This window comes from Montipora capricornis, chromosome 3 (genome assembly GCF_036669925.1).
Source record: "Montipora capricornis isolate CH-2021 chromosome 3, ASM3666992v2, whole genome shotgun sequence".
Taxonomy (NCBI): Eukaryota; Metazoa; Cnidaria; class Anthozoa; order Scleractinia; family Acroporidae; genus Montipora; species Montipora capricornis.
Window position 1 is genome coordinate 65,591,226 of NC_090885.1, and position 14,860 is coordinate 65,606,085.

The 14,860-nt window shown below is 40.7% G+C and overlaps 1 protein-coding gene and 1 long non-coding RNA gene across 6 annotated transcripts in view; one reads left to right on the top strand and one right to left on the bottom strand.

Annotated features, from left to right (window-relative positions):
- LOC138043747 (myoferlin-like) overlaps positions 1–14,860 on the top strand; it is a 75,060-nt gene that overhangs the window by 47,721 nt on the left and 12,479 nt on the right. For all 5 annotated transcript variants that reach the window (XM_068890162.1, XM_068890161.1, XM_068890165.1 and 2 more), the window contains 11 exons: positions 918–1,016; positions 1,906–2,067; positions 3,843–4,005; positions 5,348–5,418; positions 5,797–5,901; positions 7,122–7,253; positions 8,571–8,690; positions 10,323–10,450; positions 11,469–11,639; positions 12,625–12,770; positions 14,007–14,146. In XM_068890162.1, the coding sequence (XP_068746263.1) occupies positions 918–1,016; positions 1,906–2,067; positions 3,843–4,005; positions 5,348–5,418; positions 5,797–5,901; positions 7,122–7,253; positions 8,571–8,690; positions 10,323–10,450; positions 11,469–11,639; positions 12,625–12,770; positions 14,007–14,146 (1,437 nt within the window). The remainder of the gene's footprint in view (positions 1–917; positions 1,017–1,905; positions 2,068–3,842; positions 4,006–5,347; positions 5,419–5,796; positions 5,902–7,121; positions 7,254–8,570; positions 8,691–10,322; positions 10,451–11,468; positions 11,640–12,624; positions 12,771–14,006; positions 14,147–14,860) is intronic.
- On the bottom strand, positions 11,639–14,767 carry LOC138043753 (uncharacterized). Its single transcript, XR_011131327.1, has 3 exons — positions 14,609–14,767; positions 13,801–13,913; positions 11,639–12,193 (listed from the first exon to the last, which is right to left on the bottom strand). It is a non-coding gene; the product is annotated as an uncharacterized lncRNA (long non-coding RNA).

A 14,860-nucleotide genomic window follows, 5' to 3' on the forward strand; every position in this document is an offset into this window, starting at 1 on the left:
GGATTCACCGTGTGACACTGTGTATTTATAGCGGGGCTCCAGGCGCCTTCGGCGCGCGCGCGGAGCACCATGGGTAAGAGAATATAGTGATCCATCTGTGCGAGAAATTTTGGTTTCGTTCGCCGTACGCCCGCCCATACGTCCACTCATCCATATGTGCCAATGTCAAACATTGTGGTGCAACCCGAGTTTTTTGGCGGGAACATTTTTTGATATTGGACATTCATGTTAAGGTGAACTGACTCTGTCAAAAACAAGTTATCCGCTGACCAATATCACGTGACCGTATCGCGGGCTTAAGTTTAAACTCATTAAGGTCAGCTGTGTTTTAAAGTTGACCGCTGACTTGGTGCTGGTTTTCGATTAGATCGCAGGCTCAAGCCTGGTTAACTTATTATAAACACGGGAGCTCCGCTTTTAGGCTTGGCTAAATCTATATATTGGAATCGTAAAAAGGTATCTTCAGGTTTCTTAGGGACTGGGAGCAGGGTTGCCGCATTTGTGAGTTCCTTTGCCTTCCCCCGTTGTCAGATCAAGAGGTTGAGTTCTCTGCTCTACTGTCCGAGAGGTTTATCTCCGGCTACTGCTCATTTTACCTCTCAACAAGAACCAACACTTCATTCGATCTGCTGTGCTTTGAGTTGTCTCTCCGATTAATACAGCACTTTGTGCTTGGCTGATTATTATCATTATTATCCTTTATTATCAATTTTCGTTCCATTTCGCCTTTTCTCATCCACTGCCATTTAAGTAGTGCCTATAATGGGGTCGTGGTGAAGTTGTGGGAATTTTCAGCCATGGAAGCCAGTTAACCTATTCCCGCCTGTGGGTTACCTGTGGCATTGGATGCCCTTTAACTCTCCAGCTACTATGCTCTTTTCGACTCCGTTATGGACGTTCAACTTGTGTCATTTCAGGATGAGGGTGCGGATTTGCCGTTTGCTCCACCAATGAAGGGAAACCTGTATCTCGTACCCAATGGAATCAGGCCTGTCATGCAGCGCACTGCCATCGAGGTTTGTTCCCCTGGGCCCGTTTCCTGGAATTCCTCAGTGCCTTTCGGGCCGAGGAGTCATTCTGAAATTGTGATAAACTTATCCTATAAAAACGTTGGTCTTTTCAATATGTTTCAAGCGCAGGCAAAGTTTCGCCGTTCTGTCAACGAACAGAGGATGTATGGCATCAGAAACATGCCTTAGAAGTATTGGAACTTTCGGGCACGTGAACCAAACTGATATGTCATCCAGATGGATGAGGCATTTTAAATAGACGTGACTGAGTATCATGTAAGATTCAGATCAACATAAGATTATAAATCTGCAAAGGTCACTCTCAAGAGGAAAATGGTTGACTTCGATTTTCATAATTCTGTGGAATCTCACCTTCAAGCGCTAAGCGTTTTGGCTCCGATAAATGAAATTTCCGAACATAGCTGGGGAAGATCGACTCAAGAAAGTGAATTGTAGTTTTTGTTTAGTTTACAGCTCGAGTACCACTATGATTTATTTTTTTTAGAGGTTCTTCAGTAAAAATGATTCGCATAGATTCCATCGACGTCAAGTTCGAATGTACGAATGCACCGTGGGAACCAAAGATGCTGATTGGTAAATTATGTCACGCCTCAGTTTCGGGTCAACTCTTGGCTTGGTGTCGGAAGTTTGATTGTTGGAAGCCAAAACGCAGTTTCGTTGTTGGCGCTTGGAGATGACATTCCGCAGAATTATGAAAATCGCAGTAAGCAGACATAGTTTTGAGTGGACATATCCCTTTCGCGTCCCCCCACCTACCCCCGGCGGATCGCCATTGACGAGTCAAAACCTCTGGCGTTACAGTAAATTCTGTAAGTGCCGCTCTTGGAAGGGAAGTGTTAAACAATTAAAAAATATTTCATTCTATATGATTCAGGTCCTTTGCTGGGGGGTAAGAAACATGAAGAGATACCAGCTTGCCAGTGTTTCATCACCCAGCATCGAGTTTGAATGTGGAGGTCACGTGATTCATTCGACGATAATTAAGAACACGCAGAAGAATCCCAATTTCGATCAGCCGCTGTTCTTCTTTGATGTGGTCAGTGTTTTGTATCGTCATTCTTCCGAATTGCATCAGGTCCTTTCGTAGTTCACCGGAGCATCTTTTTCAAAGCGAGTGTTACGCGAGCGATCTTGGGGACCTTAGTTTTTACGACGGCGACATCAACGGTTACGTTGACATGCGGTCTTCTCCAGACTAGACGAACAACCCACTCTGAATTCGTCCTGACTGTATTTAAATGAGGAAAGAAAATTAAAATTTGGGGTTGTGTTCACACGTTTTCCATAGGCCTTGAGATTGAGTCATTTTACGTCGCTGATTTGCAGAAAAAGGGAAAAAATGTACAAAAGCGGCAAACGCACGTTCATAGCCATTGTTCTGTTCATCAAATGTTACTGTTTCCGTGGTGTTCTCGTTGAAGTTGCTGTCGTAAATCTTGAGGTCCCTCTTATCTTATAAGAGGAACCAGTGCTTAAGAGTGACCATGTTTAAGTTATGGTCACGGCTACTAGCGGACTAGTACACGAAGTTATTTTACTTTGTCATTTGCTCTGCATTATAGTGAAGGAAATGGTGAAATGTTAACTCGGTAAAAGAATGATGGAATATATCTCGGTGGTTGCTGGGGGATGCTCGGAAAAAATCCGAGTGCTCTTTTCCAGGAGTCGAACCTACGACCGGCTTCCGATTACTAGTTCGGATGCTCAACCACTGGGCTATAGGAGACTCGTGGCCTTGGCCATTAAAGGGGCTATGTCACGCAAATGATGTAATTTCATGACACCCAAAATGCCTAAAAAGTAGAAAGAAACATTGCAATAACCACTGTTGAACAATATTTAACAATTATTCGCCGAAGGAGAGGTGAATATCGGCTTTATTCACCGATATTCACCGAGCCTGAGGTGAATAATTGTTTTAGTATAATTAAATGCGTGATTATTTGAAAAATATGGAGTTTCTTTAAAACAATCAATTTCTTTGTCTGTCGCCTCGACCATAGTTAATCTAGAGACTGGTTATGAAACCCTGGGAATTTCAAAAGCAGGAACAATACAGTCGCAATTAGATGTTGAACTGACCGTGACCCTGCACAATTTTTTGTGTTTTTGGTTCGCAAGTTAATTTCGAATAAATTAGTCGAAGCTTTTGATTGGTTATCCTGCCGAAAAAAGCGTGTTTTTGTCGGGTTTTGTGCAGGGTCAAGGGCAAAAAAGCGAACAAAAACATGAAACAAAGAAACTTGTCGAGTTTCATAACCAGCCTACATCTATTAACTATGCCTCGACAAAACAGCTTTGCGGCCATTTTGAAAAACCGCTTTGGTGATTTTCGTGTAATAATCCGCTCAACGGCAGCCAATCAGCTCAGAGAATTCTCAATAATTACCGGTGTAATTATACTAAAAAAGAAATACAGCAAAAGGAAAGACAGGCATGGATGGATGCAAATGGACAAGATTGCATTTGGGCAATCTTGAAAAAAAGTCGGCCTGAGGTTTTTCTCGTTTATGGCAAATCACATGGATAAATGTCAGTTTTGCTCAAAATAATCTTTTTAATGCAAGGGTAGTTTTATCAGTAGAGGAATTCCACATTACCATTTTTGAGTGTTAAACACGTGATTAACTAAAGACTTCCCCGAAACACCCTAAAATACCGCGACATAGCCCCCATAGACTAAGTTTAAGTGTCAATTGTTCCGACTGCAATTGTCTATTTCAGTTGTCTGACATCATTTAAAATTAAGAGTACAGACATCATACGCATTTCTGATAATTTTGACGTCGTGTTTTTTTTTTCTTCCGCTAGTACCTGCCTAAGGAAGAGTTGTATACGCCTCCAATGAATATCAAGATTCATGACAATCGCTCCTTTGGTCGCAAACCGGTGGTTGGAATACATTCCATGAAGTCTATGATTAAGTTCCGTTGTGAGCCTCTCTGTATTGACGACGCTCTTGAAAATCCCATCGGTATGTTTTGTATTGCTACACACAGAAAAAAAGGAAAAAAAAGGGAAAAAAACGTTCTCCCGGGAAAATGAATCAGAAAGAAGAAAATGTAAGAGTTGCCAAAACAACGAGTGATCCTCTGCGCAAGTCTGGGTTGCTTTCACTTTCCACTGTCTCGCTCGCCCCTGCGTGCCGAGCACTGGCACCCAACATGCAACTTTGCCGTGACGCTCTCTCAAGTATTTCGTGACTATTTCATCTTGTTCATGGTGTGCAACATGGAAAAAGTTTCCTGTTACTGGATCGGTACGAGGGGTTTTAAGGTCGAGTAAAGGAATGAAAGATCGTATAGTCGCGTTGCTGACCTTAAGTTAGCTGATTTCACGTTGTTATTTTGCAGAGAACAGTAAAAAAATGTCCAAAAAAATCCATACCGCACGTGCAGCACCATTCGTTTTCCTCTGGAAACCATTAACATTAGTTGTGGTTCCACTAGCCCTTTTACCCATGGGTAAATAGCGTTTGCCCACGGGCAAGGACGTTTTTGTGTGTAACCGCTTTCCCTGGACCGAAAATGCCCTTGGGTTATTTCTATGGAGGCATAAAAAATGAACAAGAACTTCCCATGACAGTTCCTGAACTGAAAAGTACGGTTTATCTGCTCCCTGAGGTGGCTCGGCCAAACATAAAGCAGAAAGTAGCTAATACACGAAGATCCCTAATTATGTTAATTATACCCAATTATTTTACCCTGAGGGGAGTCTTTTACTGTGTAACCGCAGGGTAACATGAAACCTGAGCTAAACCAAACCCAAGCCATGTACCCTCCGGAAGGCCCCAAACCCAAGGTGTATGTAAGCACAACCATTACGGCTTTTTTGTGTTGTCATTGCCATCGTCGTTTCTTAAATTCCTTTTTCTGGTCGCCACTTTCCATTTCTTATTAAAGAGCGGGATAACAATGTTTTCACCCAAAGGCGACACACGGTGGGCTACTGCTTGTTATAAGAGCATTATGCTAACCCCATTCGAACTTGCCCCTCTCTTGAAGTTTGTTAGAATCTTAAGCCAACAGGCAAGAAACGCAAATTTCATCCTGACGTTTTCCATAAACGCGATGCTTGATCTCTCTATTAGAAAGCCTAAGAAGTGACGACCTTTGCGGCACCGAAAATTTCGGTTCAGAATAGAACTTTGATCCGTTGTAAGCATTTGGTGTCCATCTCATTCACGTATTGGCAAAATATGCTATCTCTGAATGAATGGCTGACGAAACGTTTCAAAGTAATGAAGGGTTCACTGAATAGCCTAAAAAAATGAATTTTCGCGGCTTAACTTGGATCTGTGACTTTTTTTTTTTCAGTCGAAGAACTTGCCGCGAGACATGGCTCATCTCACATAATGGACATCAAAGAGGACCCAAAGAAAGGAAGTGTAAGTTTCGCTGGTCATATCTGTCTCCTTACGCTATGCCTTTCACAAACATGCGTCAACGATTTCACTACCGACGATCACTGTCGGAACGGGCCAAACACGGTGTCATTCAGCGTCGTGATTGGCTGACTTTCCTACTAGGAAATAATGGCCTTATTTCACCCTTTCAAGAGGATAGAACAGCACACCGCCTTTTTGTTTGCCTATGTTTTTCGGAGTAGACAGTCGTGGGACACAGTCGACCAACTTCGATATGTCACACACACCCTTGCTAACTTCTACAAGGAAGCTCTAGTTACCTTGCAAATTCGTCTTAAATAAAAATTATGCCATACAAGATACAAATTCAAAAAGTAAGGTTTCTTTATTTTATGCCAGGAACAAGCAGACGAAGATATCGACTGGTGGTCAAAGTTTTATGCTTCTGTTGGAGACAACGACAAAGCAGGAGTTTACTTGGATAAAGGCTACGACAAGATTATGGTAATAAAGAATCCTATTTTCATTCAAGTAGTTGTCATTTAGGAGCTCAAATAAAGTTAACGTCGACAAGGAGAGCGAAACCAGAAGATTATTGCTCCAGAACGCTCGTTTTACATTTTGGCCTATTCAGTTCTTTCTTATGCCCTTCCTAACAACGACGTGAAATCACCAAATTTTGGAATTCCTGTAAAGTTGCTGCGCTAGCTATTCCTGAACAAATTACCCAATCACAAGGCAAAAGGCAAACTTATGCAGCCGGCACCAAGCGCGGGAAAAGTCGCATAAGCCAATCGCAATAGGTTTTGATTTCAAGAGATTAGGACAATCACCAAGCATTGCAAAATGAAAAGAATGAATCATCAATATGTTATGAATACAATTTTAGTGAGAATATGTGTCTAACCACAAATGTATTTCTTCACAAGATTGGCATTTATTATGTAAACACCAATGAAATACCAAGTGAGCTTTCGCGCGAAAACGTGATATTTTCACACCTGAAAATAACATGTTATCTTCACACGTGAAAAGAACATTGTTGCAATGGTTAGATATAAAGAACGCGCCTTTTGATGCCTTTTGTGAATGATTTAGTATTTCATTGGTGTTCGTGTTGAAAAACGTGATATTTTCATACCTGAAAATAACATGTTATCTTCACACGTGAAAAGAACAGTGTTGCAATGGTTAGATATAAAGAACGCGCCTTTTGATGCCGTTCATGAAAGAGAAATTTCGTATTTCCGCGCGGCCATGTAATGTCCTCTTTTTATGTAAATAATCTATCAGTCATTCTTGTATTGTATCTTGTGTATTGTACTTAGTCTAATAAGATGCTCTTGAGGCTTAGGAAAGCAGTGATTGTGATTGTAGAATTTACGTGAGAGATGTGTAAATTAAATGTGACGTTTGTGGATGAATGTAAAGTTCTGTGTACAGTAGATGTAATTAATATGAAAACAAATAAACAATATTAAAATACAACAAAAAAAGAGGACGGGAAAGTAAATTAGATCACGTGGAAATCTCTTCTAGATCTAACTCGAATATCGGTTCTGGCTCATGGAACGATTGTGATTTATTTCGTATCGTTTTCACGTTACTCTTGTTTAGTCTTTCAATAGAAAGCGTCTTCGTGTCACTCACTATCCCATGCAGGCAGAGCAATTGAAGTCTCAACAACATAGCACATTTATAACTAAATACTTTTCCTTTTTGAGGTTTATGGCACAGAGCTGGAGAAGGTGGAAGTCTTTAACGGATTCCAAGACTTTGTGGAAACGTTTTACATTCACCGCGGGAAAGTAAAGACGAAGTCAGAAGAGGAAGATACTATTGTGGGTGAATTTAAGGTGATTGGTTCATAATTCTCGCGCCACTTTTTCAACCAATCAGAAGTGAAACCGGCTACGTGTAATTACTTCGAGTTTTGATCGGTTTACTGGATTGTCTCCGTCCTTTTTGATTGGCCAAAGTAATTACTTTGGTTTTGGTTTTACGACACTCGATTGAAACTCGCTCTATCAGGGTTTTCTCAATTTGCTAGTTAGAATGAAACCATGAACCAGTTCAATTCTGATTTTTCCTTTGTTTCAGATCGTGATAATGAATGTTATTAAAAACTAGATCGTTGGATAATGCATTTCTCGAGCTTTGATTGGCTTAGCCATCATGGTATACAAAACAATGTAGGGAAGATTTATGCATAATTTGTGGGCGTTTTTGATAAAACAATTATTCCACTCGCGCTTGTTGGATATCAGGTGGTTATAGCCAACTCGGCGCTACGCGCCTCGTTGGTAATCTATCATCTCATTTCCAACGCGCGCTCGCGGAATAATTGTTAATTAGACAAGAAAATCAAAATTGAACTGGTCTGGTAAATTCTTAATCAAGAAAAATTTGAAACGACAATATGGAAATTCTCATAGAATGTTACATTTGACTGCTGAGGCAGATTTCTACATAGTCCCGCCCAAATGCGCTAAGCATAAAAATTTATTAGTCAATCTTCCTATTATGTAAGATGTAATTTGATTAATGTGGAAGTAAGGCCTTAGTTCTTTGAAGGAATTTCCCAACCAACACTAAATCCTGATCTCTTAGACCGTTCAGATCACTAGGAACTTGGTATCGAGTTCCTTGCGCTCAGAAACCTTAAAAGCAGGGCTTGAAATTGCGACCACTACAGTCGCATTTGTGACTTAAATTTGCGACTTGTTTTAATCTTCGCTCTTTCGAAACAGAAGAGTTAGCAGTTGCCACTTTGCTGCTCTTTTTACTAAAATAAATGAAGAAATGACAATTATTTTGTTTCTCGCCTTGAATTTTCTTTCAATCTGAAGATAGCGTAATTGTAGCGTAATTTCGTTGCGATCTTACTTGCACAACTCCATTCCTTCGATATCATCCGCCATTTTCAGCGGTTTCTTTCAACACAAGTATTGTGGGCTCATATTTAGGTTTACTACAATGCAGCGCGACGGTTTTGCGACTAAATTTTGCGAAATTGCGACTAGATTTTTTCGCTAATATTTCAAGCCCGGAAAAATCGTTTGTTGTTGCAAAGGGAGGGAGGGGGTGCCTTCGTTTTTTATTTGTTGAGGGCCTTTACCTTGTGACTGGATAATTTTTGGTTTTAATGTTTCATTGGTTTCTTTCGTTTGCAGGGATCCTTCAGACTCTATCCGTTGCCAAGCGACCCCAATTCCCCTGTGCCTCCCAAGATTCTTCGCAAGCTGCCTCCCAGCCAACCAGTGGAGTGCATCATTAGACTTTACATAATTCGGGTGAGGCAGCCTTCACTTTAGACAATACGGTTTGTTTTCCTAAGATTTAAATATGCGATTGGATACTTCGTCAAGTCCAAGTTACATTAAGGTCGCGTTCGATTGACTCTATTCCGGAATAGGAATACATGGAATAGTAGTTAGAAATCCTTCGTTTTTACGGAGATTCACATTCACAATTGTCAAACACGTGCTAAAATGCTATAACATATCTTTGTTATCCATGTTGCTTCAAAACGCCAAGCACACCGTTTTAACTCATCAATCAACGTATTCGTATTCCGGAATCGGGTCAATCGAACACACCCTAAAAAATATCGCTCATCCAGTGTCGTGTGAAAACTCGAGCCAAAATGCCCGCATTCAAGATTTCTTAGATGGGTATATAGAACGTGAGAAGTTTTGAACATGTTGTGATAGGTTGTTTTACTCTGCGCGTTGGCCTCAACAAGTTCACTAGTTTACATGTAATAATTCGTACCAGACTTGTACAAATGTATAGTTATATAACTACCGGCCCCCAAGCTCACAACGCGAACTATTGTGTAATAAGAGAGTTAATTGTGAAAAGAGTTAAAAATTAAGCCATGTTGAAAAAATGAATTTTTTTCTTGAAATGAACTTTTTCTACCACAAATATGTTGTTCACTTCTGTTTTCAGGCCGTTTTGTCAAATATAATACTTCGCTTAAGAGGGTATAAACGAGTACACAAAACACAAAACAGAAGAGAACAACATATTTGAGGTAGAGAAAGTTTATCGCAAGGAAAAAAAAGAATTTTCACTCACTCTCTTATTGCATAATATTATCATATGGCTCGTGTTTCTGGCCGATATAACCCACGCTGTGATTGGCTAAGAGCGGCTAAGCGCCAAGTCATTATTCTCCCGTAATGCCCACGGGCCGATTATGGATTATGCATATTAGTTTGTTTTTCTTTAGAACCGTTCTGTTAGCCATATAATAAAGAACTTCATGACCTTGACCGTTCGGTCGATACAGCAAAATCTCAAACCTCGGCCTAGCTGTTAGACCTCAGTTTGAGATTTTGCGATTTTTCGACCTTACTCTCGGTTATTAAGTAGTTAGTTATGCATTGCAAACTCGCGTTGTGAGCTTGGAGCGCCTGTGATATAACCCGGTGGACGAGACGAATGGCTAGTTTTCACCTGACATCACAGCAGCCATGTTGGTGCACAGAACAATAGAGAAAAAGTCTTTTGGGAAATTTGACTTATTAAAATGCAAAACATGGGCCATAATGTGCTATTTTTTTGTGTACCAACATGGCCGTCTCATCACGTGATAGAGATGGATTTATCAATAACGACTCGGGTAAACTGAGAAAAATCAGAGTGCTACTAACAGGAGTCGAAACGATAACATCCCGATTACTAGTTCGGATGCTCTACTACTAAGCCAGAAGAGACTCGTGAGAGCAAGTTCAGATCTGATGACAAATGTCGTTCTGCTTTACTTCTAAAGTGAAAACGAAATGATCAAAAGCTGATATTCTCGCAAATGTATTAAGAGGGATGGCGAATAGCTTTTGTAAAAAAAGATAAGCTTGTGAACACATTTGAAAAACAGTCAGTAGTAAAATGATTTCTTGACATCATTTCTTCCACAGGCTTTAGACCTTCAACCACAGGATACCAGTGGACTAGCTGATCCTTATTTAGTGGTGAACTTGGGAAAGACTAAGATTTCTGAGAAAGACAACTACATCCCAAACAATTTGAATCCCATCTTTGGAAAGTAAGAAGAATGAACGTGCGATACCAAACATTTAAAATGTTCTTGTTGTAGTTAAAAGTGAACGAAGTCCCTGATATGAAAAATGATAATAATCTACAGCCTCCCAAAAATGTTCGAGCCACATTGCACTTTCCTTCCAGTTGTGCTCATATTATGTTCTGAGAAGTCTGCAAAAACAACATTAGGATGGAAAAAGCTGTCTCAAGAAATTTGTAGGAGGCTGTGGGTCGATTCTCGTTTTCTTCTCTACAATAGTAAAGATAATTTAAATCAAGGTTACGAAACCAGGTAAATTGGCAATCAAGTTAAAATCACTTCAGCCTTGCTAGATTGATGGACAATGGAGCATGTTTGCTATTGAGTGTCAGAAACCAAAGCATAAGCAATATTTCGACTGAGACGCAGCTTTTACGAAAGCGTGGCAGCGTTCTGCACTGCCCCAATGAAGCGTCAAGTCTCCTTGCCAAAACATAACAATTTATTTATTATTTTACGTCGTTTGCATAATGCTAGCGCCAGCAAAAGGTCTTGACAACTGTATGTTGAGGTTATGAAAGAATCTGTTGCACCCTAAAAATCCAGCATTGGTCGGGGGCGATTAGACGGAGAATTAAATCAAGTGGAAGGGGGTGATGACTACTGAATTGAGCTATACAGTACATGCAATACATACTTAATTGACCTTTAATTAACCTTTTGCAAGGTTAAGTTTCCTAACACTTCTAACCAAGATTGTATAACTAATCGTACATTTCCGAGTTGCTCTTTACCTCCGTTTCAAAGCGAGTCCTCTTCCGAAACGATTCAAATGGAAGCGAGTTTATTGTTTCACACGAAGACTAGTTTTTCAATGGACGTGAACAGTAACTTGGAATTAAGCAAGAGTGGACTTTAAATCAAGACCGGTCCTTATAGTGGAATTATTAAAATTGCATCACCCTTCTTCAGCGGCAAACCTCCGATTGTCATATGAATATGAAATTAAAAACTGAACGTTAGTTTGTATTTTTTCTATTAGGATGTTTGAACTGAACGCCACAATTCCCATCATCAAAGACCTGCGCATTAGCGTCATGGACTATGACGTGATTGGTCGGGATGATCTTATTGGTGAAACTGTGGTGGATTTGGAAAACAGATTCCTGTCTCGTTTCCGCGCCAGTTGTGGGCTTCCTCAGACCTACTGCACGTGAGTGACAACAGAAGCTTTGTAACTTAGCTCTTCTACATTGTAATCACACTGCCTGCGATGTGTGTTCACGTCGAAACATTTTTTGTTAAAAGAAAATCTCGAAGTCTGGAATGTCTCTAATTAGATGCACGCTCTGCGCATGCTTGAGTGCCTCAAAGTGTCTCTATCCCTCTTTTCTCAGCATCAACATCTCGTATCCAGAAATAAAAGCCCTGAATGTCATCGAAGTGTTCATCGACAAAAAGAAAAACCCTAACAAAAGCTGTATTTTCTTACTAACGTTGGCATTAGACTTAAGAGAGTGGTCTGGTTTGCCAACACTTGGGCAACAGTTTTTCCAGAGCTGTGCATGCAAAACCCGTTGTGGCAGCCGCAAAGCAAGATGTGTGACTTGTCTAGTAGGAACAAGAGCTTCGTAACAAGCACGTGGCTAATTTCCATATCTGACTACGGCGACACTCAAGCCATTTTTAAACGTGATCTACCGCAGGCATCCCATGTAATCAGTGGCGCGGTGACTTTCCGACGCCTCGTCAGATTTTCAAAATGAGCTGCAGTTTAAAAAATAAAGAGTCGGTAATTTGAATACAAGATACTAATTAGAGTAAAACTTGAACTCTGGTGTCAAGAAACGTGAATTATTGCTTCCTTATTCTCATCGTACGGTGCATACAGATTACGCCTTTAGTTCAAACCAGTGGCGTGACTAACGTGTAAGTTAACTCACGACTCTGGTTCGAGCGAAAGACGCAGCAAAGCACAACAAGTCTTCTTTCAAACATTTTTTTCTCGTTATATTTAACAGTTTTTTTGCCAATGCTGTCTTTTTTCTTAAAAGAGTATCGTGCAAAACCGTATGGCCAAAAGTGTACCAATAAAGGTCGTTAGTGGCCTTAGTTGCGAACGCATGGGCTGGCCAATCGTTTTCAAGAATCTTTCGTTGCAGCGGTAAAATGAGACGGTCTCGTTTATTGCGTGACAGGTCTGGTCCAAATCAGTGGCGTGACTCCCAGACGCCTCGTCAGATTTTGGAGTACTGGTGCGAGTTGAACTCGTTGAACAAGCCTCAGTATCTTGGAAATACACAGCTTGTGTTGGATGGAAAAGTCTACAATCTAACAGAGTACGGTAAGGAGACAGATTAGATAATTTGCATAATTACGAGATTTCACCAAGAGAGTGAGTTTTTCGATCACCTATGACGAAGTTATCGTTGTTGAGGTCTTCTAAACTGGTATATAAGATAGAAAACTCGCACTCGAAACCTAAGCAATAAAGGTCGTTGTTTAGTTTGGGAGCTTAAACCAGAACCACGACGGCGGTCCAAAACGACATCAATTTTTTTCTCGAACCTGCTTATAACCCTGCAGTAAAACAATGGGGCTCACCGTATTTGTATTTGAAATATTAGGCTGATTTAGCAACAGAACGGGAACGTCAGTGGCGACGGCGCGCGCAGAAAAAACACCAATGAGAATTCAGAATAGAGTAGACTCCACTCTTTTCTTCTCTATTCTAAATTCTCATTGGTAGTTTTGCTGCGCGCGACGTCGCCACTGACGTTCCCGTTCTGTTGCTAAATCAGCCTATTAGCATTTTAAGACAAAACATAGTGTTTTTGATGGCTATTTTATTGCTGTGGTAACGTATTTGGCCAAAGCATCGAGCGCATTTTGGTACGCAATAATTGTTGACATGGTCTCATAATTAAGTGAAGCTATGATCTTCGCAGTTATGAACGCAATTTTTACAATTGCGTAGAGAAGCCTGAAAAATTCTGGATTTCAACGAGGTTTGAACCCGTGAACTCGCGATTCCGGTGCGACGCTCTAATCAACTGAGCTATGATGCCACTGAGTCAGTGACTTCATAGCTCAGTTGGTTAGAGCGTCGCACCGGAATCGCGAGGTCACGGGTTCAAACCCCGTTAAAGTCCTGAATTTTTTAGGCTTCTCTACGCAATTGTAAAAATTGCGTTCATAACTGCGAAGATCATAGCTTCACTTGATTTCATATCCGCAGTTTATATATGATTCATTTCATATACCATTTCATCATGGCCTCATAACATAACAAGCTGTTTGATGATAGTTTTGAGGAGTCAAACGTTTTAAATATTGCAGTTTCTTAAAAAAGTGTTGAAACTGGTTTGACTCACCTCGCATTCCCCAAGGTTTGGAATGGTTAGGGAGTGATTGAAATAACACGGAGTTGTTTCTCGTTGCCGTTGCAGGGTCCTTACTAGTCTTGTTTCATGACATACTCCCCCAGCTATAAAGAGTAACAAACTTTAAACAGCAAACAGCGTGATTTTTCGATCTTAAAAGGGTTGAAAAGATAGCTTCTTTGCTTTGTATTCAACAGAGGAGGGCATGATGTTTCACCAACACCTCGGATCCCCTGACCAGCGGTTGGCACTGCACGTGTTAAACTCTATGCCAGTGGTCCCTGAACACGTGGAAACCCGTGCTCTGTATAACTCTCTTCAACCCAGCGTGGAACAGGTGCGGTTATGTTGCTTTCAGTTATGGGAGGGGATAAGGGTTGAGTTTTGGTCCTTTCCTTCAAAGTAGTTGAGGAAGGGGGAAGGGTTCAGCAACACACGGGTTCTTTGCATTATCCCTTTTTGCGGTTTTAAACAAAGTTTAGGCAGTTACGTTAAGAATAGTTATTATGCTAGCTTTATTTGCATATGGAAAGTGTCACACGCGAGCAAAGAGAGCTAACTAGTTAAGGTTAAACGTTATCCAATAGCCTGCGAGCAGTCTCTCTCTTTACAGGACGAGGGGGAAAGTGGGAGAAAAATGACTGGATTCCCACTGCGAAGAGAGAGCTTGTTACTTTATCAATTTCAGTATCTCAAAAAAAGGCTTGTCTCTTATTTTTCTCCGCCGTCTTTAGCAGGTGCACACCTCCCTCTCCACTGATCAAAAGGCGATGCGTCTAATTAAAATTCACCATCTTACCTACTACCTTTGTAGACTTTGACCCTGAAGGTGACCATCGTGTTTTTCTTCTCCACCAATCAGAACGCTCCAAATTTTGAATCCACCAATCAGAACGCGGCACCCAAACAAGGCTAACATGGCCAGTTAAGCACATAGTACTGCTAAAACGGATAGCTGACTTTGAGTTTAAGCTTGTGCTAGTAGAGCATTTGTTTTACAATAACACAACATAAACATGTAGATTTTTGAGTCCTTTTTTTCAGTTGCTTA